Here is a 26,065-nt window from a genome sequence, read left to right as displayed (position 1 = left end):
TCTCTCCCCTGCCTCATCTCTGTCTCCTGGCTTCCTTCAAATCTCAGCTAAAATCTCACCTTCTATGTATCTGCTTGCAGACACATAGGTGTGGGACAAGGTCTGAGATATTTTAGGAAGAGGAATGAGAAGGGAGAATAAAGACAGAGGAAGGGGCTGAGGCACTGAGGGAAAAGATCAAGTACTACAAAGCGCTCCCAGGCTAGCCATCTCTTCATTTCCTACCTGATTGCACTCTTTAGATTCCATCATGTCCCTTTGAGGGTACCTTCCCCCACCCCTCCTTTCAGCTCTCTTTTGTATTCTGTCTTCCCCCATTAAATTTTAAGATACTTTAGGGTGTGGACTATCCTTTTTCATGTTTATATCCTCAGCAGTAAGCATAGTACCTGGGACATACTAGGTACTTAATACATTTTAATGAAATTGACCGATTAGATGAAGGAGTATTAGAGACAGAACAGACTAGGCTGTGACTTTGTGAGCGTCTAAAGTTTGGGAGATTTCTAGCCCCTTCCCCAGTTCAATTAATAAGCAAAGCACTTAGCCTGTGTTTCTCAAAATGAGGCACATGAGTGTCAGAGAGATAACTAGCTAGCTAGGTAGAGTCAGCATCCTACAGAACTGATGATGTCACCCTGGGTCTAAGGGTCAGTTCTGAGAACTCTGAGATAAATGGAACCCTGTATCTGGCAGTTACAGGAGAAACTGCAATAGAGCAAGGAGGATTTTTATGAGTGTTCCTACAGAATCTGCTGAGGTAGTACTTTTTTTTTTTTTGGTGTTTATTCATTTACATAAGCACGGTTTCTCAGTTCTTCCTCCCCGAGATCTAAGTCTTCACCATGACAGAAAGTTCCTTTGGGAGAGACCTTACTAGACGTCACCAGCTGGTGACCCCTTCAACTGTGAAGGCAATCATCTCAAAGATTGAAGCAGCCCAGCTGAAGCGAGCCCAAGAGGTGAGTGGAATGAAGTAGGAAGGTGGAAAGAAACCACTGATTCCATCGCATGACATAGGTTAGGGGTGACCCCAGGGCTGGGGGTGGCTTGCTGGGGTAGATCCTGGAGATCCTAGATTTGAACGCTTAGGGTAGTCTTGGGCATGACCTGAACACCTATTGTAGGACACAGGAAGGTCCAGCCAGAGTAGATACCTTTCCCAGATATATCTCACAGAGGATAAGGTGGAACCAAATTGGCTTCCTGAGACAAGAGGAGCAGATACATAGATGTGTGACAAGGTCTAAGATATTCTCAGGAAGAGGACTGAAAAAGGGGAATAAAGACTGAAGGAGGGGCTGAGACACTGAGGCAAAGATCCAGGACTACAAAGTGATTTTAATGAATGATTTTCATGGATTTTCATGGAGGGCGAGAGGGGCATAGAATCCTGATGATGGATTATGTCTATTTCAGTTTCCTGTACAGGATTCCCTAAGCTGATTCAGATCAGAGTAAAACATAAACTTGTAGGCGGAGCTTCTGGGATCTTTCCTGACAGTGCTCAGAATGTGTGGGGGGGGTGCTCCTAGGGCCTCATTTTCCCCAAAGGGAAATGAGCTTCTAATTATTCATTCCCTCAGAGATTCTGGGAGGAGAGGCACCCAGAGCCCCACACCAACCCCAAGTGCTGAAGAATTGGTTATTGTGAATCCCAGTGTGAATCCTCTCCCTTCCCGCCCTGGCCTATAGGACATTTCTATCCAGCTCTCTGACATCTTGGGCAATGTCAATGATGTTATCAATCGCTTCCAAGAAGATTTAGGATCAGATCTAAAAGAGAGGAAAAACAATCAAGGGGAACAAGAGAAGGGTAAGAAGAGGTTTGACTTGCTGGAGAAAATAGCCTCCTTCTCAAAGGCTGCTGAGACAAAGGAGAGGAACCTCTATGAAATCCTCAACTGGATGAGTGAATGGGGTAAGGTACTGCTTTAGGTGGTTCTGCAGGGGTGGGGAACCTGCGGCCTTGAGGCCACATGTGGCCTTCGAGGTCCTCGGGTGTGGCCTTTTGACTGAGTCCAAGTTTTACAGAACAAATCCTTTTATTAAGGAGATTTGTTCTGTGAAGTTTGGGTTCAGTCAAAGGGCTGAACTTGAGGACCTAGAGGGCCGCATGTGACCTCGAGGCTACAGGCTCTCCACCCCTAGACTCTAGGGTTTTAAGGGTGGAATCTCATTATTCTTGTATAGGGATGCAATTACGTGAAGCTAGTGTCCCAAGAGAGCTCTCACCCACTTATTGATGTCTGGTATTCCCCTTTACTATCTCCCCCAGGGACTAAAATCTTATGGAATTCTGGATTCCTTGAATCCTACAGTCTCACCACCATCTGCGGACGGGACTGTTGCTGCCAATGTCCATCTCTTGGCTCTATTAACAGGATAGGCCATTCTGAGCCTGGAGATCCCTAACCCTTTGCCTCTTCTTCAGGTGACAATTTGTCCTATGAGACCAAACCTAAGGAAAGTGAAAAGGAATGTGACAAACAAGATGAATGGGTGGAAGTCATGGAGAGGGTGCTGCCACTTTCTCTCATTGCCACAGAGGGTGGCATCGAATCTTTGATTTCCCTTTGTTCTAATCTGATTGAAGAGCAAAAGAAAAGAAAGCTAAGTGAGTCCCACATGCACTGGGACTGGATGGGATGGGTCAGAGAGGGGAAGGGTAGGGGGCATTGATCCTGATAGAGGCTGAAGATTCTCTGGTTTGGTTTGAATTGATGGTGAATGACAGGCCAGAAGACCATAGATGCTCAACTGGAGTTCTTTCTAAGGTATAGAGGGCTATCAGAGATGGAGAAGAGCCCATGTTTTCAGGGTGGGATACCCCTGGGAGATGCAGTTGCTATCTCTTGGAGACAAGGGAACAGAGAGAAGAAAAACAAGGGAAAGAGAAGATGGGTTGATAATTTTTTTCCCTCTTGCTTTCTCAATGGGTGGAGGAGGCGGAGGTAAGAGGGAGTGAATGTCCATCAGGACACAAAATGCCTATGGAGTCTGAAGGGCTCTTCCCAGTTGTAAGACTCCAAGCTTAACAGAGTTTTCTTCCTGACAGTCTACAGTGGTCCCCATCCTGCCCCAGCTGTCATTTAGACTAAAGTCCCAACAGAGTTAGATGGGAATTGGGCTGAAACAAATACTAGGGAATTATGCCAACTCTAGGTCACAGCAAGAACTCATTTTCTTTTATTTTTCTGTTATCCTTAGGGCCTAAGGGCAATTTTTGGAAAGCCTGGAGGGAGAAAATTCTACATAAATCTTCCTCCCCACTTCAGCCTCTGAGCCCAGAGCAGATGCTTAAAGATAGAAATACCACAAATGCAAAGGTAGGTGAGGTCTGGGCGATGCTTCAGGAACTCTTGGACTCTGTTGTATTCAACAAGGGAGAAATAAAAGCTATCAAGTACATATCTACCATGGTAGAAAACCTTAATCAGGCCTTGATCCTTCAGTTTCAAGAAAACCACAAGCTGGAAGCCCAGTATAAAATCCTAGAAGCAGAGATGTCAAAAGAGATAAACAATCAAAAACTCCTCTTCCACAAGGAGCTCCAAGTCCTTGAGGATATGAAGAAAGCTCTAGAGATTCAGGTCCAAGCATCAGAGCAGAAATACCAACAACTTCTGGAAGAAAAACCCATGAAATACCAGTTGCAGATGGGTGGAGGAGATAGGGACAGAAGAGACTTCATCGAGTGTGTTTCTAGGCCCCTAAAATCTCAGGCATCTAAAAAAATGAGCCTTCCTATGACTGAAGAAGTATTCGAGACAGAAATAGAGCAAAAGCTTGAGGAAATGAAGGAGCAATCAACCCTGGAGGCGGAGGAGGAAAAAGAGGAAGAGGAGGAAGCAGCTCAGCTCTTTCCAAACACCAAGACAAAAGACATGGATGTCAATATGGGCAGTGATTGCACACCCTTCCTGAAGCAGCCACTTCCAAAAATGAGCTTGCACTCTGAAGATTCTAAGAACATGGGCATCCATGTTGAAAATGCCATAGTCTTCAAGGACAAGGTCACTGCCTTGAAACCTGCAGGCTACAAAGGCAAAGATTGCATAGTTTCTGAAGAAAGAGAAGTGGTAGTCTGGATTGCTGAAGAGAAGGATTCAGACTTACCCAGAGAAACCCAGCGAGGCTTGCCAGCTGAGATGCCTCTTGAAGAGAAGACAGGCCTCCCACAAGAAGAGCAAGCGGGGGAAGAGAAGCGTTGGCAGGAAAGAAGGAAGCAATGGCAGGCGGAGGAGAAGCGGTGGCAAGAGCAGCAGAAGAAGTGGGAACGACTGGAAAGGGAACACAAGGAGAAACGGTGGCAATGGAAGCTGGAGGAGGGGCTGCACAGGAAGAGGCAAGAGCGTATTAACCACGAGTGGCTATTGAAGCAGAGAAGGGAGCTAAATGAGCAGCAGCTGGAGCACAGCAAGGAGACTTACGCATCCTTGCCACCCTCTGCAAGGAAGGAGCTGGCGGAGGTAGCAAACCCCGTGAACAGGGTCTGCCGAAGCCAATATTGGGGGAGGTTCCAGACCCCGGCGGTCTATGAACCCCAACTGCCCTCTGTCAGTACCTTCGGATGCCAGGGGGCCCATCAAGGATCCATGAAATTGGGGCCCAAACCCTTTCCCTGTCCCTTCCCCAATAAAGCCAGCACTCCTGGGAGACTGACCTCTGTACCAAAGGAGAAGTACAGGGTGGATGTGCAGGGCCAGAGAGTGAACTTGCTGCTCTTGAATGAGGCCGCTGAGAGCTTGGGCCTTCCTGCTCACCTGCACAGCCTGGCCGGGAAGCTGATCATCGACGCACTCCACACAGACATCACCAAGCTCGGGTGCCTGATCCAGAAATACAGCACCTATAGGACGTTCCAGGGCGTGAGGTAGGTGTACTTACTCAGCTCCATGAGCTGAGCTGGGGAGAGGATTCTGCAGAGAAAGGGAGAGAAGTCAGGGAAAGGAGCTAGTTAGATAGGCGGCCTTGAGGGGAAGAAACTTTGAGAGGCTCCCTGAAGGGAGGCAGTGAGTGTGACCTGGGGAAAGGCTCTGGGGACGCCCAAGTAGACTTCATTCATTCATTCATTCATTCTTTTGAAATTTTGAGTTTCAAATTCTGTCCTTCCCTCTGGCCCCTCTCCCACTGATTGAGAAGGCAAGCAATATAATATCAATTGTACATGTGAGGTCATGCAAAGCATCCAAGTAGACTTTAGACGAGGCCCCTTTTACTCTGGGTTCCTGCCCTGGGCAACCAATTTAACTTCCTAGGGGGATTATCTTATCCTCCTCAGAACTCTGCCAGGGAAACTTTGCATTTGGCCTGGGGAGTGGGAGTGGGGTTCCTCTTTCAGGAATGTCTCTCTTTTTTTCTGTAATTCTTTTCTTTTAAAAAACAAGCAGCACTTTAAAAATAATTACAAGGGAATCCGAGGAAATTGTTTCAACTTTTTCTACTCCCTCTCTATCATTCCATTAAACTTCCCCCTTCCAGGGGGGGAAAAAACAATGGGAAAGGCCTCTGGTTGTAGAAGGTGGGATTTGAGCTGAGTCTTATAAGAAACCTGAAGAAACCCCTCTATCCATTGAATTCCTTCCTGTTTTCTCTTCCCAGGCAGGATATAATCAACCATATAGAAGCCAGCCGAAAAACTGGGAATGTCAATGATGCCCAAAACTTTGGTATCCTCCTAGAAAAAATAGACAGGTGCCAGAGCCGCAGGCTGCAGACCTGGACAGAAAAGCAGAAAGCTGTGGAGCAGTACCGAGGAGATTGTCTGGAGCAAATGATATCCTTCTTTTCCCAGGTGGGTTCTGATTTCCTGTTACTCCCCCAGAGCTTCAGAAGTAAGAAGTGCCAAGTAAAGCTGAGGCCAGGAAAACACTGAGCTGAGAAAATGAGGAATGACCAGAGCTGATGCATAAGGAGGGATGGTAGAGCCACGTGATCTTGAAGGAAGCTACCGGTGAAGGAGTATACTGACAAATTGGATCACATCCAGAAGAGAGTGACCAGGATGTTGAGAGGACTGACGACCATGCCTCTTAAGGACTGGTCTGAATGGCACTGTATAGGATAAAACAAAACAATGACTGATACAGATTTGAAATCCGGGCTAAGTAAGGAAATAATGAGATAACGCTTCACTATCGCTGATGACTTCAAGTCACCAGGCCCATGCAAATTATATTCCACAAAGAAGTGGAAGATGTTAATGCTAAGCCACAGTGATCTTTGAAAGGTTATGGAGAATGAGAGGAGGGAAGGACCACTGAAGAGCAAATGTTATCTTCTGAATTTTCAAAAAAAGGGGAAGGGAATGGAGTCCACCAATTTTAGGGTAGAGAACTTAACAATTCTAAACAAAATTCTACAATGTCTCACTGAGGAGATGGTTAGAAAACATTTAGAAAAGGAAAGAATGATTTTAGAAGCCTGTGTAGTTTCATCAATAACAGATCATGGCAGATTAACTCCATTTCCTTTTTTGAGAGTACTATTAAAAATTGAAAGGAATACTGGGGATATAGTTTACCCAGACTTCAGAAGGACATTGGAATAACTCTCTCATCCTCTCACTTTCAATCCTTTGCAATCTGGCTTCTGATCTCATTACTAAACAGAAATTGTGCTCTCCAAGATTACCATTAATCTCTTAATTGTCTAATCTGACCAGCCTTTTCTTGACGTTTATCCTTCTTGACCTATCTCAAGGATTTAACACTGTTGAACACCTTCTCTTCATGGATGTTCTGTCTTCTCTGGGTTTTCATGACTCTGTTCTCTCTTGGTTCTTGTCACCTGTCTGATCACTCTGTCTTCCTCCTTTACTGATTCATCATGCCCAATAAATGAAGGTGTACCACCAGGCTCTTGTTCTGGGCCCTCTTCTTTCTCTACATTCTGTCACTTTGCAACCTCATCATCTTCCATGGGTTAAATTATGCAAATGACTCCTAGATTAATTATACAGATGATACTCATATCTATTTCCAGCCATAGCCTCTTTCATGATCTTTGGTCCCTCATTACCAATTGTCTGTTGAATATTTCAAACTGAATGTCTGTTGGTGTCCTAAGAAGGGAAATGACTTCTTAGCAGCTCAGGCCTTAGTGCTGCTATTATTAAAATTGTTCCCAGGCAGGAAAATGCCCTCTCCTCTTCGCTCTTTCTTCACCTCTTTTCTTTTTATTCTGGTCTCCCAAAGTTCCACCCCAGTACTAAAACCACAAGATATTTCCTGACTCCAGGGATAAGCAAAAATTTAAATTCCTGGAAGTCCATGGGGGTCCAGACCAGGCAAGATCTGACCCAAATCTGTTAGGTCTTAAAAACTCAAAAATCCCAGAAGTCTATGTGGGTCCAGGCCCACTTTAGGGGGAGGAAAAATCTGCCTTTTCCTCCTACCCCCCTTTTTCAGAGAATGATTACAATTTTATGAGGCTAAGTACTTCTCTGATTGAGTTTGGAGGAACAACACAATTGGTTGAGAAAGTAAATTAGCCATGTCTCTAAGGGCTTTAAATAGTTAGGCCTCGAGGAGCTCAAGTCAGTCAAGGCATCAAAACTTACAGCAGGGGCAGCTAGGTGGTGCAGTAGATAAAGCACTGGCCCTGGAGTCAGGAGGACCTGAGTTCAAATTCAGCCTCAGACACATGATACTAGCTGTATGACCTTGGGCTAGTCACTTAACCCCAACTGCCTCACAAGAAATAAATAAATAAAACTTACAGCAGTTGTAGAGTGAGATGTCTCCCCCACCCCCAATTAATCATATAGCTTTGAAGGGAGCCATGGGATCAGTAGGAAACTCTACATCTAACAGCAAGCAGAGACACATATCCCAGGCAGATACAGATGGAGTCACTCAAAAAGAAAGCCGCTTCAAGTAGTCTGACCACTGGCAATTGAAAGTTGGACTATAGAGAAGAGCAAACCCTGTGAACATTTATTTAATGAGGACTTCAGAAAGAGAGAAAGGACTTCTAGGCTCTGCAGTACCAGGAGTTGCGAGTTGCTTTTGCCACATATGTTTCCTACATATATTCCTATCATTGCACTTGGAGTTTGAACCTACTATTCCCGTGGATGCGGATGCTATGCATATTTGTAAATGCACCTCACTTTATGGGGAAGGAAATATTTTGTATCTGCTATTCTTACTATGCTATCTTAGTAAATGATTTGTTAATAGCTAATTGTGTCTACTGGCTGACTGTTAAGGGGAAGCACATTGATAGGGGCTCATGAGCTATAGTGTTAGAAGGATAGATCCAAAGAGTTACCCCTACAACTTGAGGTAGCAGCTACTCTCTGGAGAATCAAACTGTGAGTGTTAAGTTGGGAATGTAAGTTGGGAGAGTAACCCAGAGGGGGTGCCACACTGTAGAGGCCTCTTCTGGGATGTATTTGGGTTTCTTACACACTAGGAAGAATCCACTGGAGATATTAGCCATCCGAGACTCTCTGAAGAGGAAAATGCTCTTTTATTTAGACTGTAATTGGATAACTTTCTGGTATGTTTTCCTTATAAGTCAGGCTAGTTCCTCTGAAATAACTTACATGGTTGCATGTTTAACTATTAATAATATCTATTGTATTTCTCTACTCATTATGGAGTATGGAAGCTAATATGACAAGAATGGATTTTGTACTCCTAGAATACTAGTGACCAGCAATTTATCTAGAGCATATTATGTGAACTCATCCATGTTAACTTTTAAAAAAAAAATTGTAAGCAGACCTAAACTGCCTTCATCATGGTGACATGAGTATAGACAGCTTATCTGAGGTACTCTTTGCACTGCAGATCCATAGGATAAAGTTTTTCTGGTGTTCTAGAAGCCAGGAGTATTCGACCCCATATGTGGGAACCCTGCATCTCTTCGGCGCCTTTCAGAGTTTGTTTTCTTTTTCAAGTTAGCCTGCTTGTCCTAGTGAGTATTTGGAACTGGATTTCCTGTATGTTTCAGGGTTCTCATGTCATCCCCTTTCACTTCAGTAAACACAGTGGATCCCTATTACTCCTAAGGTAAAATATGGATACCTCTGTTGAAATTTAATGCCCTTCACAACCCGACTCCATCCTACTTTTCCAGTCTCATTATACATTACTTGAATTCCTACATTCTATGGTCCATTCAAATGATTCAAATAGAGGTAGCTGAAATATGGACTCATTTAGCAGGTGTGCCTCATCTGGACGTGTTTGACAGGACCAGTGCTATATAGGAACTGAGTTGAGTTGTAAGCCTACTCCCTCAAAGACTGAGGTGGTGTTTGAGGAGAGTCTGCTCCTGAGGTTCTTTTTTAGGGGGAAAGATGCTATATCTTTGAAGTAAATATCCTTTTGTAAAAGCTTATTGTTGTTAAGCAGTTAGATGGACCTGGGGTGTTAGTCTGCTAATGTGGGAGGAACTCAGTTAGTGGGGGATTCAAACCAATGGCGTTATAGAAGAGAGAAACCCACAAAACCCTGAAGGATGATTAGTGCCTGGGCCTGAGAGAGCAGGGATATCAATAGAGCGAGATTAAGGGAGGGCACTTCCTGCAGATGGAATATACTAAACATATATATAATGACCCAGACCATATAATTAATTAACCATTTAACAAGAGATTATTAAGTATCTATAGTGGGTGTATAGAGATGATCAGGAGACTTCTGATTTTCCTCCAGCCCAGTTGATGAAATTATAGAATGTTACAGAGACAAGGTATAAAGGTTTCGAATGAAGTGTTTACAGTATCTTTCTTTAAAGGGAAGTCAGTCAATGCTAGGGACAGCATCTAGGAGTATCAGTTCTGGGAGAAGAGAGCTAGCTATAAGGGGCAGCTAGGTGGTACAGTGGATAGAGCACCAGCCCTAGAGTCAGGAGGACCTGAGTTCAAATCTGGTGTCAGATACTTGACACTTACTAGCTGTGTGACTCTGGGCAAGTCACTTAACCACACTGCCTAGACGAAAAAAAAAAAAAAAGAAGAAGAAGAAGAGAGCCAGCTATGGAAGAAGAACCTAACTCCTGAGAGGAAATCAGTCTCCTTTTGAGAGGTGGGCAGAGATTTCTCTCTCTTCATTTCATCACCAACATCTATATATTAAGCACCTACTATGTACTACAGGTACAGTGCCAGGTTCACAAAGAGAAAAAAGAAAAGATATGACAAAGACAAAAGACAAAAGACAAAAGATTAAACAGTCCCTGACAGCTAGGTGATGCAGCGAATAGAGCATTGGGTCCAGAGCCAGGAAGACCTGAGTTCAAATCCTCACTAGGCAAGTTATTAATCCCTGTCTGCCTCAGTTTCTTCAACTGTAAAATGGAGGTAATAATAGTACCTACCTCCCAAGGTTGTTATGAGGCTCAAATGGGATAATATCTCAAATGAGATATTTTATTTTTTATTTTATTTTATTTTTATGAGGTAATATTTTAAGGCACTTAGCACAGTGCCTGGCACGTAATAGGTGCTTAATAAATGTTTGGTGCTTAATAAATGCTTATTCCTTTCCTCATTCAGGACAAGCAATGTGTATTTGTTTACATTATGGAAAATATCAAGCCTACAACATATGTGTACAAATGAGTGCAGTGAAAGTGTAGTTCAAATACCAAAATTCTGAGAGCACTTGAAATGATGGACCCATAAGCCTGAGGCTAAGGGTAGAAGTACTAAAAAGCTTTTGGCACTACTGATGCTCAGCCTGGTCAGTACTTTTTTTCCTCTAAATTGATTGGGAAGCTATTCCCAGTCTGTAAAAACTCTCATATGGGATTAGAGGCCAGGAAAGTTCTGGCATAAGTTCATTTAGTCACTGTGCTGCTGATGAAGTTATTATCATGCCTTTGTCAGATTTTGGGAACCTGGAGCCCAGTGACCATAAGGTTAGAATGGGACTAGGGGAATTCTGCATTCCCAGTGAGGGTACTTATCAAACTGCTTGATTGCATTGTAATTATTTATGTAAGGATGCTGATCAGGGGAGACCTTCAATACATCAACTTGATAGACTTCCCAAGGGGGTAATCCTTTGGGGTATCTGATGGCTAGCTTCCCATGCAGAGGGTGGACATGTCCAATGATACCTTGTTGAGAGACCCTTTCTGATTCATTTGAAGCTACTGGGCTGCTCCCAAGATGATTGGCAGGTTGGGACTCAAGAGATGACTCTGGTGCTCAATTGCTGACCTGTGAAAGAGAATGACAAAAGAGAACCAGATTACCTTTTTCTCTTTTTTTTCTTTTTCCTCTCCTTTTTCTCTCTTTTCAACTTTTCAACTTGAGGATGGACCTGAGTACAGGAGAGTGGGGGAGAGGAAAGGAAGACAAGCATGACTTGTGCAATCTCTTCCCCTCATTATCAGTTGATAATGGCTGTCCAGGGCAGAAGCACTTGGGAGTTTCCTGCCCTGGCTCATGGCTTTTTTTGCTCCAAAGGAAAGCTCCTGCTGGTGGACTTTCCTAGTTCAAGAGATGGCAGCATCCAGGGAAATGATAGATTTTTCTGAAGAAGAACATGGAAGAACCAAACATGTGCTTGCCTGCTTGTCCCAAGAGGGGAATTCATGGACAATGGACAATTCATGGACAATGTTTCTAAACCTCAATCTCCTGTGTAGAAGAGGATGGAATAATGGTCCCAGAATCTAGTCTCCTAGTCAAAGAAAGAATATAGTATTTCCCCCCTCCATTTTCTCCCCACCTCCTCCCCAAACCCAACAAACACCAAATAAAATGAATGTTTCCAAATATGTTGTAGAACAGAAAGGGAATTGTAGAGGAAACTGCAAACTTCTACTACATAGAGCTTGCTTTTTTCAATAATATTTTTTCCAATTACATATAAAGACAAATTTTAACATTCATTTTAAAAAATGTTTGAGTTCCAAATTTTCTCCTTTTTGCCCTCACCTCCCTCCTCCTTAAGATGGATATTTGATATAGGTTACATATGTGCAATCATGTAAAATGTATTTCCATATCAGTCATGTTGTTGAAGAAGAAACAGACCAAAAGAAAAAAAAAAACACTAAAATAATGAAAACAATATGTTTGATCTGCATTCAGACTCCATCAGTTCTTTCTCTAGATGTGTATAGCATTTTTAATCATGAGTTCTTTGGAATTGTAGTGGATCATTGTGTTGCTGAGAATAAGCTAAGTCATTCATAGTTGATCATCATACAATGTCACTGTGACTGTTCTGCTCACTTCACTTTGCATCAGTTCATGTAAGTCTTTCCAGGTTTTTCTGAAATCCACCTGCTTGTCGTTTCTTATAGCACAATAGTATTCCATTACATTCATACACAGTAACTTGTTCAGTCATTCCCCAGTTGATGAACATCTCCTCAATTTTCAATTCTTTACCACCAGAAAAAGAGCTGCTATAAATATTTTTGTACATATAGGTCCTCCCCCCCCCCTTTTTTTTTCATAAAATCTCTTTTGGACGCAGACCTAGTAGTGGTATCGCTGGATCAAAGGATATTCACAGTTTGATTGCCCTTTGGACATAGTTAGAAATTGTGCTCCAGAATGGTTGAATCAGTTCACAACTCCACCAACAGTGCATTAGTGTCCCAATTTTCCCACATCCTTTCCAACATTTATCATTTTCTTTTACTGTCATATTGGCCAATCTGATAGGTGTGAGGTGGTACCTCAAAGTTGGTTTAATTTGCATTTTTCTAATAAATAGGGATTTAGAGCATTTTTTCATGTGACTATAGATACCTTTGATTTCTTCATCTGAAAACTGCCTGTTCATATCTTCTGATGATATATCAATTAGGGAATGATTTGTATTTTTATAAGTTTGACTCAGTTCTCTATATATTTGAGAAATGAGGCCTTTATCAGAGACACTTGCTGTAAAAATTTTCTCAGCTTTTTGCTTTCCTTCTAATCTTGGTTGCATTGGTTTTGTTTGTGCAAAAACTTTTCAATTTAATATAATCAGAATTATCCATTTATATCTTTTAATATTCTTTATCTTCTTTTTGATTACAAATTCTTCTTTTCTCTATAGATCTGACAGGCAAACTATTACTTGCTCTCCTAATTTGCTTATGGTATCACCCTTTATGTCTAAATCATCTACCCATTTTGCCCTTATTTTGGTATACAGTGTAAGATGTTGGTCTAGACCTAGTTTCCGTCATACTGTTTTCCAGTTTTCCCAGAAGTTTTTGTCAAATAGTGAGTTTTTGTTCCAGAAGCTAGGATCTTTGTATTTTTCAAACACTATGGTCATTTACTATTGTGTCTTATGTACCTTATCTGTTCCACTGATCGACCAATCTATTTCTTAGCCAGTACCAGATTGTTTTGATAATTGCCACTATATAACATAGTTTGAGATCTAGTATGTTTTTTTGTTTTTTGTTTTTTTTTGGTTTTACTTTTAGGCAATTGGGGTTAAGTGACTTGCCCAGGGTCACACAGCTAGTAAGTGTCAAGTGTTTGTTCTGAGGCTGGATTTGAACTCAGGTCCTCCTGACTTCAGGGCCAGTGCTCTATCCACTGTGCCACCTAGCTGCCCCTTGAGATCTAGTATGGCTAGGCCACCTTCCTTTGCATTTTTTCCATTCATTTCCTCGATATTCTTGAGCTTTTGTTCTTCCAGATGAATTTTGTTTTTATCATATTCTATAAATATATATTCATACAATTTTTTTCTATAATCTATAGTCATAGGGAAAGATGCTCTAAATCCCCATTGATTAAAAAAATGCTCTATAAAATAATTTTTGGTAGATTGATTGGCATGACACTGAATAAGTAAATTAATTTAGGTTGAATTGTCATTTTATTATATTATCTAGGCCTACCCATGAATAATTGATATTTTTCCAGTTGTTTAGGTCTGACTTTATTTGTGTGAAAAGTGTTTTATAGTTGTGTTTATATAGTTCCTGGGTTTGTCTTGGTAGGTAGACTCCCAAGTATTTTACAGATATTTTACAGTTACAATCTACAATTCTTTATTTTTATTTTTTAATTAATTTATTTTTAGTTTTCAACATTCACTTCCATAAGCTTTGGAGTTTTAAATTTTCTCCCCCTCCCTTCCCACCTCCCTCTCCAAGACGGCATGCAATCTGATATAGGCTCTACATATACATTCCTAAACATATTTTCACATTAGTCATGTTGTAAAGAAGAATTAGAACCAATAAGAGGACCCACAAGAAAGAAGAAACAAAATAAAGCAGCAGAAAAAAAAAGAGCAAATAGTATGCTTCGATCTCCATTCAAACTCCATGGTTCACTCTCTGGATATGGACAATATTTTCCATCTTGAGACTTTTGGAGACATCTTAGATCCTTGCTGAGAAGAGCTAAGTCTATCAAAATCAGTCATCACACAGTGTGGTTGTTACTGTGTACAGCGTTCTCCTGGTTCTGCTCACTTCACTCAGCATCAGTCCATACAAGTCTTTCCAGGTTTTTCTGAAATCAGCCTGTTCATCATTTCTTATAGCACAATAGTATTCCATTACATTCATATTCCACAACTTGTTCAGCCATTCCCCAATTGATGGGCATCCCCTCAATTTCCAGTTCTTTGCCACCACATATAGAGCTACTATAAATATTTTTGTACATGTGAGTCCTTTTCCCATTTTTATGATCTCTTTGGGATACAGCCCTAGAGGTGCAATTGCTGGGTCAAAGGGTATGCACTACAGTTATTTTAAATGAAATTTCTCTTTCTATCTCTTTTCCTCCTCACCATTGTTTTGCTTCTGACCACTGTCTCCCCCAATCTGCGCTGCTTTTGTTAGTCCTCCCTCTTTTTTTAATCTCTGCCCCTACTATTTTCCTTTAGAGTAAGATAAGATAGATTTCTATGCCCAACTGATTGTGTATGTTATTCCCTCTTTGAGCCAATTCCAATGAGAGTAAAGTTCAAGTGATGCCCCCGCCATCTTCTTCTCCACTGTAATAGGTCTTTCACAGCTCTTCATATTAGATAATTTACCTCATTCTACCTCTCCCTTCGACTCCCAGAGGAATCCTATTTTTCACCCCTTAATTTTTTTTATATCATCCCATCAAAGTCACCTTATACCTGCGCCCTCTGTCCATGTATACTCCTTCTAACTGCACTAATAGTGATATAGTTCTTAAGAGTTACTAGTATCATCTTCCCTTGTAGGGATATAAACAGTTTAATCTTATTAAATCCCTTATGTTTTCTCTTTCTTTTTTACCTTTTTATACTTCTCTTGAGTCTCAACTTTTTTGTTCACTTCTGGTCTTTTCATCAGGAATGCTTGAAAGTCTTCTGTTTCATTGAATTACTATTTTTCCCCCTGATGGATTATGCTGAGTTTCACTGGGTAGGTGATTCTTGGTTGAATCCTAGGGGTTCTTTGCCTTCTGGAATATCATATTCCATGTCCTCTGATTCTTTAATGTAGAAGCTGCTAAATCCTATATAATCTTGACTGTGGCTCTAGGATATTTGAACTGTTTCTTTCTGGCTGCTGGCAATATTTTCTCCTTGACCTGGGAGTTCTGGAATTTGGATATAATTTTCCTGGGAGTTTTCATTTTGGGATCTTTTTCAGGAGGTGGGTTATTTCAATGTCTATTTTACCCTCTAGTTCTAGGCTATCAAGGCATTTTTCCTTGATAATTTCTTGAAGTATGATGATCAGGTCTTTTTTTTTTAAGCATCACTTTCGGGTAGTCCAATAATTTCTAAATTATCTCTCCTGGGTCTACTTTCCAGGTCAGTTATTTTTCCAATGAGATATTTTACATTTTCTTCTATTTTTTCATTCTTTTGATTTTGTTTAATTGATTCTTGATATGTCATGAAGTCATTAGCTTCTACTTGTCTAATTCTAATTTTTAAGAAGCTATTTTCTTCAGTTAGCCTTTTTAACTCCTTTTCCATTTGGCCAGTTCTACTTTTTAAGGAGTTGTTTTCTTCAGTAAAAATTTTGTGCACCTTCTCCCTTTATTTGTTCTTCCTTTGTCAAGCTGTTGACTCCTTTTCATGATTCTCTTGCATCACTCTCATTTCTTTTCCCAATTTTTTCTTCTACCTCTCTTATTTGATTTTTAAACTCCTTTTTTGAGCTCTTCCAGGAGTTCTTTTTGGGCCTGAGGTCAATTCACATTTATCTTTGAGGCTTTGTATGTAGGCGTTTTGACATTGTTATCTGAGTGTGTGTTTTCATTTGCCCTGTCATCATAATAACTTTCTATGATCAGTTTCATTTTTTATTTTTTGCTCATTTTTTCTAGCCTATTTTGTTACTTTTAAAGTTGCTCCTGAGGTGGAGGGGGCACTGTCCCAAGCTTCTTGTGTCAGAAGCTGCAGGCCCTGGCTACTTACTTGGTGTTGTGTAGGTGTCATGGGGTGCCTGGCCACTCACCTGGTGCTGTGTTGGGACCCACAGGGGCCTGGTGCTGCATTGGAGCCATGGGGGACCTGGTGTTGTGTTGGGCCACGGGAGGCCTGACCATTCACCTGGTAATGCTCTGGAGTCCTCAATATGGCCTGACCACTCACCTGCTGCTGTGTCGGGGCCTGCAGTGGACCTGGTGCTACACTGGGGCCTCAGGGAGCCTGGCTACTTGCCTGTTGCTGTGTCAAGGCCTATAGGAGGCCTGGTGTTGCATTGAAGCTGCATGAGGGGGTTGGCTGCACTGGGGCCATAGGGTCTCAGTCACTGACCTGAGTAGGGGCTCAGAGCCTCCCACTCTTATGCTGGGGCATGGCCTGCTGCTGGCTTGCCTGGACACTGCCTGCTCTGGACTGCATTCCCCTTTTACCTGAATGAGACAGATCTTTCCTGCCTACCTTCCAAGTTGTCTTGGACTGGAAAATGGTTTCAACCCATCTTTCTGTTGGTTATGCTGTTCCAGAATTTACTTTGAGGCACTATTTTATAGTTGTTCAGAGGTGAATTTGGTAGAGTTCAGGTGATTTCCTGACTTACTCCACCATCTTGGCTCCCAGAAGTCGCTTTTCTTTTTCACCCCCAACATTTTTTATTTCATATAAATATTTCTCAATTACATGTAAACAAAATTTTAACATTCATTAAAAATTTTTTTTGAGTCCAAATTCTCTCCCTTCCTTACCCCTCCTTCCCTGGCCTTGAGAAGGCAAGCGATTTGATATAGATTATACATGTGAAGTCATACAAAACATATTATCCATGTTGCAAAAGAAAACAGACCAAACAAAACAAAACAAGAAAAATAAAGTTAAAAAAAAGTATGATTCCATCTTCATTCAGACTCTATCAGTTCTTTCTCTGGATGTGGATAACATTTTTCATCATACATCCTTCAAAATTGTCTTGGATCATTGTATTGCTAAGAAAGCTAAGTCATCCACAGTTGATCATCATATGATATTGCTGTTTTTGTGTACAATGTTCTCTTGGTTCTGCTCATTTCACTTTGCATCAGTTCATGTAAGTATGCCTAGGTGTTTCTGAAACCATCCTTCTCATCATTTCTTGTAGCACAATAGTATTCCATCACAATTATATACCACAACTTGTTTAGTCATTTCTCAATTAATGAGTATCTTCTCAAATTCCAATTCTTTGCCACCACTGCTATAAATATTTTACATATAGATCTTTTCCCTTTTTCTTTGATCTCTTTGGGATATAGACTTAGTAGTAGTATTGCTGGATCAAAGTTATAGTTTTATAGCCTTTTGGACATAGCTCCAAATTGCTCTCCAGAACGGGTGGGTCAATTCACAACTCCACCAATAGTGCATTAGTGTCCCAATTTTTCCACATCCATTCTGACATTTATCATTTTCCTTTTCTGTCATATTAGCCAATCTGATAGGTGTGAGGTGGTACCTCAAAGTTGTTCTAATTTGCATTTTTCTAATCAATAGGAATTTAGAGTATTTTTATATGACTATAGATAGCTTTGATTTCTTCATCTGAAAACTACCTGTTCATATCCTCTAACCATTTATCAATTGGGGAGTGACTTGTATTCTTTGCTTTTCTTTTAAAGTATATAGTAATTTCAACATGTAACTTTTTTTTTTTTTTGGTGAGGCAATTGGGGTTAAGTGACTTGCCCAGTGTCACACAGCTACTAAGTGTCAAGAGTCTGTGACCAGATTTGAACTCAGGTCCTTCTGACTCCAAAGCCAGAGCTCTATCCGCTGTACCACCTAGCTGCCCCAACGTGTAACTTTCAAACCATCCTGCTTGTCCATGATTCCTTCTGCTCTTCCTTCTGTTCTCTTCCCATTTTGGGAATGGCGGAAAGAACTCTACCCCTTTGCTTCCCACTGCCCTATCTTCATTGAAAAAAAAAAGAAAAGCAAAACCATTGCAACAAATCATCAAGCAAAACAAAGTCCCACATTGGCCGCGTTAAAAAATGTGTCTCATTCTGTATCTTGAGTCACTTGCCTCTCTGTCAGGAGGTGAATGGCATGCTTTATTATTGGTACTCTGGAGTCATGGTTGGTCACTGAATTGATTAGGATTCTCAAGTCTCTCGAAGCTATTTGTCTTTATAATGTTGTAATTGTATAATTTTTTTTCCTCCTGATTCTTATTACTTCATGCTACATCATTTCATACAGGCCTTTCCAGGTTCCTCTGAAATAGTCTCTTTTATCATTTCTTATAGAATAGTAATATTTCATTACATTCATATATTTTTTCATTGATTCCCCTATTTATGAGAACTCTTTTAGGTTACAATTCTTTGCCACCACAAAAGAACTGCTACAAATGTATATACAAATATATATATATATGCAGTTCTTTTCCTCTTCCTTTGAGCTCTTTGAGGCTATAAGCCTAGTAGTGGTATTGCTAGCCCAAAGAGTACATATACACAAATTAATGTCTTTGGGGACATGGTTCAAAATTGCTTTTTAGAGTGGCTGGACAAATTATTGACTTCACCAACGGGATATTAATGTACATGTTTTTCCCATAGCCCTTCCAACGTTTGCCATTTTCTTTTTTCATCATCTTTGCCAATATGATGGGTATGAGGTGGAACCTCAGAGTTACTTTAATTTGTGTTTCTAAAATCATTAGTTTTAGGAGCATTTTTATATGGGTGTTGATAGCTTGAATTTCCTTCTTTGTCAACTGCCTACACATATCCTTTGATTATCTGTCTAGTGGGGAAATGACTCTCCTTATCATAAATTTGAAGCATCTCCTTGTGTATCTTAAAATGATACATTTATCAGAGAAACCTCCAAGATTTTTACCCAACTAACTGTTCCCCTCAAAGGAAGATTATTTCCTGGCCAGGTCTAAAGGTTGCCTTGAAGGCAAAGCCAAATTTGAGTCCTACAATCTGACCTTCTAAGCAGGTAAGGCAGACTAATTGGTCGTGGAAATTTTGGGTGTTACTTTGTGAGTAACCCCAGTTTAATAGTTTAAGACCTGGCTTTTTAGAAAGAAGTGGAGATCCAGGGTAGCATCTCTTTTGGTAAAAGGAGAGCACCACTCAAGGGGCCTCAAATCCAGAGCACAGGTAGTATAATTCTGTTATTATAATGGCTTGTATTTATGTGCTACTTTATGGAAACAAAGCCCTTTACATCATTAACTTATTTGATTCTCACAACTATCTTGTGAGATAGGAAGGATGAATATTTTCATCTTTTTTATAATTGATGAAACTGAGATTCATTAAGATAGACTTACACATTCAAGGTGACCCAGCTAGTGATAAAAGTAGGACTCCAACCCACAATTTGGCTCGCCTGTGCTTTGTCTACTGCACAACACTTGTATCTCCCATAGCACCTAACTCAGTACTGATCACATGTTCTCAGCACTCAAAAAGGTACTGGTTGGATTGAATTCTGAGTAATTTACCTTCTGCCTTAGAAGGGCTGACATCACATTACACCATGGTATAGAAGCATACCTCTAAGTACAAGCCTTAATACTCCGCAATTTATCCCCACATTATTAACCAAGGGGCTTGGTTTAGAGGAGTGGGCCTCATGAATTGTTCTCTAAGGGTCCCCCCTCCTACTCTATATCCACAAACCTAACTCAGTGTTGGGCATATAGTAGGCCCTCAATATTTGGCAATTATTTATTGATTCTTGTGCTTCCCTGTCTACAACTGCACGTAGATCTTAATACCTTAATATCCATTCTTTTTATGTCTAGACCCTAAGTAATGTCAACGCCCTTGAGGAGAAAGTTGCTATACTTTCTGCCCTTCCCCTCTCCTGAAAGCCTGTCTCTGCCTTGTTCCTTTAGCTCCGAAGGGAATGGGGCCTGAACCTGAGCATTCCAGTTCCCATAGCCAGCCCAGAGAAGCAGAAAAAAACAACAGTAGGAGCACCAAAAAAATACATCTATTTTACCAGGGCTGGTGGATGGCAACCCAAACAGTCCCCAAAGACTCAGCATCAAGAGTGTCCTGAAGTCCTGAAAATTGCTCGGTACGTGGAACCATTGTTGCCAGGACAGTTAGACTGGAAGATTGAGACACTGGGATGAAATAAGTCTTGGGGACCAAAGGTTTTCTCTGGTCCCATAAGTAGCCATGCAGGAGATAGAGGCTAAAAGTCAGCCCTCATTGATGTGTGAGTGGTTTCTTCTCACCTCCACTGAGAATGGTTCCAAATTGCTGACTATCAGGGTTGAGAAGGGAGTATATATGGGTAGGTGTCTTGATTTGAGATCTGAGCATGACCTTGAGTACATTTCAGGCTATCAGAGTAAAAGAGGAATGCTCTGGATGTCAGATTTCACTCCACTTTAGAATCAACAGTTGACATATTTGCAAACATTTCTGTTCAAACACCTAGCATCCACCTTTCATTCATTTATGTAAATGATCCAATTCTCCCCACTTTGTAAGCAGACATGCCAAAAGAGGCTTCTATAAGTAAGCCCTTAGGTAGAGAAAACTGGTCCCCTGACTGCCACACAGCATTGGGCCATTGTGTGACCATCTCAGGGTCTCTCAGCTCCCATGTAGTCAGGAATATAGTATCTGGGTTCACATCCTACCTCCTATTCAGTCCCTGTTTCTTGAACCTTCCCAGAGACCTAAGCAAGACCCACCCTGGTTAAAAATAAGTGGATCTCTTCTTCTCCAATCATAGATGTAGAGTTGGGGAAGGATAGGTGTGGAGAAGGGCAAGTGGGGCTGACTCTCCTTGGTTGGGAGAGGAAACAAGACCCAGGGTAGCAAAGAGTATTGCTTCTAACTTCATCTCTCTTACTCACTTAGAGAAAGGGGGAATGAGATAGAGGCTATCTGGAAGACTGATTTGTCTACCTCCAGTTATCCAGTGAAAAAGAAGACCCCTGCTGGTGTCATCTGGTCCCAGATTGGCGGGCACCCAGATTTTCCTCGGATGGTGGAATTAGATGCCCATTCCTCCTGCCACAAATGCCTCAAATCCCTAAAAACAAGGTGAGACTCGGGGGTTTTGAGGGCTAAGAGCAGTCAGCATGACCAAGAACAAGAGCCAGAATGCAGCAATTCCATAAAAAAAAATTTTTCTTTAAACCTTTCATAACTCATTCAATTATGCTGAATAGAGTTGACATTGGTTTCCATTTGCCAACCATTTATTCATTTGAATGTGAAATAGGTCTTCTCTGTGCCTATTTTAGGTCTTTAGAATGGCATAAATATAACCATTGGCTTCAGCATTTATGCAATTCACAATATAATTTTTTTTAACCCTTCATACTTGCTTAATCACATCTGATAGAGAGAGCTTGGGTGGAGGGGAAGGATGTGTTGGGCAAAGGAGGATGATATAGCCTAGACCTAGTCTGGACCTGTGATTTCATCATAGTGTGGAAACTGCCTCCAGCAGAGCACATTGGCAACTTAGCTGTCACTAATTGTCTTAGAGAGCTGTCTTGAGGAGTGAGAAATTAAGGTACTTGCCCAGGATCACACAGCTAGTGTGTGTCAGGGACAGGCCATGAGCCCAGCTATATCTGACTCCCTGGCTGACCCTCTATATACTCCAGACAGCATAGTGAGGTTATAAACAATCCAGTATGTCTGAGGGGGGGACCTCTGCTATCTCTTGGGCTTTGGCTTCCTTGCTGTTTCTAGAAGGAGCTGCTCGGAAATACTGGGGAGAGAGTAGGGTTTAGGTTGGTCAATGGCTTCTCTTTTCCTAGCCTGGGTTCTGTGAGGTCTTTTGGTTTTCCCAATGGAAAAACTGGTCTTCTTTCAACCCCAACTTTTTATGTCACTTTTTTTTTTTTGAGAACTCCAAGCTGTTTAAACATAAGCCATCACATCTTCATTTGACTGAGTCCCAGTCTGGCATCACATACCCCAATCGTATGTGTCACAAATCAGTGATCTCAGATATCCATATACTCATACACATATATAATCCTCATTAGGCCATTCTAAAAAAAATTGTGCAACAAATGATGCTTCCCTCCTCTGCTGTTGACCTCCCTTCCTCCACCCTCAGAGCTGCATCTCCAACTGCTCAACAACCCTTCCCCACTACCTCCTTACCCCTACTAAAGCACTTGGTTTGTATCCCACCTGGATCAACCTTTGGAGAGGAAGGACGATAAGGTATCCCAACTTTCCCATCAAAACCTGCCCTGTGTCTCATTTCCTCCGACCTAACCCTAGACTGGGTTCTCACTGAGTTAATTTGATAAACTAATCTGAGTCAATGGGTGCTACTGAATTAATGTTGTCCCTACGTAGCAGTTGTATTTTAACAGGGAAGGAATGTTACTGATCAAAGGAGTGTGATGCCCAATGATGAGAGAATGCCTGGCAGAGGCAAAGCAGTGGAGGTCTTTTAGGGCAAGGAAACCTTTTGGTGCTCCTCAAATCATCCCACATATGGCAGGTTATGCTTTATTTCTTGCTCTGCTGCCGCACCCATATGGACAGAGTCATAAACAGTAGCAAGCGTACCACATTTGAAGGCTGATAAATAAGAGGGTGAATCATAGTTTACATATGGACTTGTGCACAAGTAGTCATCAATGCACAAATCTATAGATTAAAAAATTCTAGTAGGTAGGAAACCAGAGGAGACATGTGGGAAAGAGATTGGGTGAATGAATAAGCAAGAGGAAGAAGATAAAACTGAGTAGGAGAGCATCCATTGTCTTGTGCTCAATGCCTCCCACTCCATTTCGACCTTCCTCCCCACTCCTTCCTCTTTCATTTATCAGACCCCTTTGCCGCACTCCTTTTCTTCAGGCTCCCCACCTACTTTTGATTCTTGGGGAATCACTGGTCAGCACAGTAACCACAGGAAGCTGCTGTCAACAACAAGGTGGAGAAGCTGTAGTCACGGCATTTGGCAGGAATGCAGGTTAGGTTTCATGTCCAGGCCAAATGGGATTGCAGCTTTGAACTTGACTCCCAGGGAGGTTGGTCAGAAAGGGTCAGATGGGCAACAGAGAGCTCCCTTTTTTTTTTTTTTTTTTTAAAGCACACCATGCTCTCTCTGAGTGGACCTCTCCAAGGCCTTTTTGGAAGCTGTATTTACTCTTTCAGATCACCAAGTATTTTCAAAAGAAAATCCACCATTGACAGAGACAATGAACTCATGAGAAATCAACTGAATCAATGGCTGAAATCTGAGCTAAGAAAGGAATATAGATAGAGATATTGGACAATGTGTGAGAGATACCTCTTCCTTCTCCACCTCTGATCTGCTAGCCTCCTCAAACCTCATCTTGTACATGCTTAATGAATAAAATAGACTTCTGTTATTTTCTTCATCTCTTCACTGATGCCCACATTTTCCCCAACTAAACTTAAAAAACAAAGGCTGCGACTATTATATTATAACTGCTTCATGACCAATACAAAGCCTTTAGTAAATGTCTATAAGTGGTACTGGGCTAGGAATTGTTTAAGGAGAAGTACCCAAATGATGTTTTCATCTTCTGAGAATTCACACTATTATGATTGATATGATCTAAGGCAAGGGCGATTATAGAAGGAGAGGACATAAACATAGAACCTTCATGGGATATTTCTGCCTAAAGTGCTTTAATCAATATTTGTTTTAAAACTGAATGAATGAATGAATGAATGACTCAAACATTTAAAATAAAAGTAGTGGCCCACCAATACATAGGCAGTAAAATATTAATAGCAAATCCACATCAGATGAAGTACAATGAGGTAGAGGTAAGGGTGAATCCATCATTAGGAAAGAGAACAGGAGGTATGCCACGGGGATAGTTGTGTGACTTCCAGGTCCAAATGGGGTTGGATCAGGGAGAGGGTATCAGCAGCAATCATCTGATCAGTCCAGGAAGGTTTCCTAGAAACAACTTACCTTTTCTGGTTCTAGATATCCTTATCTTTCTGCCCCAACTTCCTGCAAAATCTAGCTTAAATTCTTCCAACATATCTACCATGAGTAAGCCTGACCCCGCTCATTTTGATCAATACTTCCCTTTTCATGCTCCCAGTCTTGTAGTCTCGGTTTGTATGTAGCTTTGTATACTTTATTATATGTTTGATTTAAAGTGCCCCCATGGACTCATAAACTCACAGAATTTAGAGCTGGAAGGGAAGTCAGGGAAACAGACCCAGAAAAGGAATTCAAAACCCAGCTCTTCTCATTCCAAATCTAGGGCTTCTCACAATAAACACACTGTGCCAATTCTCAGGGTTCCTCCTACCTACTTCTTTCCTGAAAATGTCAGTGCCTAGTCATAGTGCTCTGTAAACAAATGTGTACATGTCCCACTTAGCTCTTCCAGGAACCCCTTTATCTTTGAGTCTCCCCAACACATTGCAGGGTACTGCATGGGATAGGTGCTTAATAACTGCTGATCTAAATGTAAACAAAAAAAAATCCCTAAAAGGAGGCTGAATTCTGAGTAACTGAAAAATCAATAATGGTCCTCTTGACAGGGAGGCAGGCAAATACTAGGGTAGAATGTTTATTCATTCACTCAACAAGCATTTATTAAGCACCTGCTAATGTGCTAGTCACTATGCTAAGTGCTGGGAATAATAATAATAATAATAAAAAAAGGAACCAATGTCTGATCTCAATGAACTTATATTCTGTTCAGGAGAAACAACATCTATGTGAAAAAGTAAATGCAAAATATGTACATGCGAGGGAGTGCTAGGAAATGGGGAGATCAGGAAAGGCTTTTGGTAGAAATTATACTTAAGCTGAGTTTGGGGCAGCTAGGTGGTGTAGTGGAAAGGGTGGCAGGACTGTAGTCAGGAAGACCTGAGTTCAAATCCAGCCTCAGACACTTACTAGTTGTGTGACCCTGGGTAAGTCACTTAAGCCTGTTTGCCTCAGTTTCCTCAACTGTAAAATGAGCTGGAGATGGAAATGGCAAACCACTGCAGTATTTTTGCCAAGAAAATCCCAAAATGGGTATATGAAGAGTAGGACATGACTCAACAATAAAGTGGAGTTTTGAAGAAAGCTAGGCACTCTGTTTGGCAGAGAGGCATGTGGAGACAGCCTATGCAAAGACAGAAGATGGAATTTTAATATGCAGGAGGGTGGGAGTGAGGGGATAGCAAATAGACCAACTTGGCTGGAACATAAAATGCAGGAAGGAGAACAGTGTGTAATCAGCCTGAAAAAAATGGGTTTATGCCAGAGGTAAGAGTTAGTCAGCCACCAGAGTTCCATGTGCAAGGAAGCTCTGTGGAAGATGGCTTGAGTAGGGGACTGTTGGTCTTCCTAAAAGTAGACAGGCCAATTAAGAAGCTATTGAAGTCATCTAGGCCAGAGGTAATAAGGGTCTGAATTAGAGTGATAGCAGTGTGGATGGAAAGAAGGATTTGGACATGAGTGAAACTGTGGGGGTAGACTTGACAAGATTGGCAATTGATCAAATATGATGGGGTGAGGGGGGTGAGAGTGGTGAGTTGAAGATGACTTCAAAATTGTGAACTTGGGAAATGAGGTGGGGAGAAGGATTTGGGGGATTGTGAATTGTTTTGTATATGTTGTATATATTGCCAGGCATGGTCACTGGGATGGATATTTCTGCGTGTTTTTCTTTGTTATAAGGGAAAGCTCAATCTGGAGGGGATGAGGAGGGAGGGAATATTTCCAGAATTGAC

General features: G+C 41.4%; 1 protein-coding gene across 1 annotated transcript; it reads left to right on the top strand.

The window, feature by feature from the left end:
- Positions 1–845: 845 nt before the first annotated feature.
- Positions 846–23,590, top strand: FAM186B (family with sequence similarity 186 member B). The gene is given in 9 exon segments (XM_027844304.1): positions 846–962; positions 1,696–1,921; positions 2,435–2,617; positions 3,211–4,876; positions 5,605–5,797; positions 20,248–20,432; positions 21,230–21,415; positions 23,504–23,550; positions 23,553–23,590. Coding segments are annotated over 9 exon segments (2,841 nt in total).
- The last annotated feature ends 2,475 nt before the right edge of the window (positions 23,591–26,065 follow it).

This window comes from Vombatus ursinus, unplaced genomic scaffold, assembly GCF_900497805.2.
Source record: "Vombatus ursinus unplaced genomic scaffold, bare-nosed wombat genome assembly UNPS02014941.1, whole genome shotgun sequence".
NCBI classification, from domain to species: domain Eukaryota; kingdom Metazoa; phylum Chordata; class Mammalia; order Diprotodontia; family Vombatidae; genus Vombatus; species Vombatus ursinus.
This window is presented reverse-complemented; position numbering and strand designations above follow the sequence as displayed.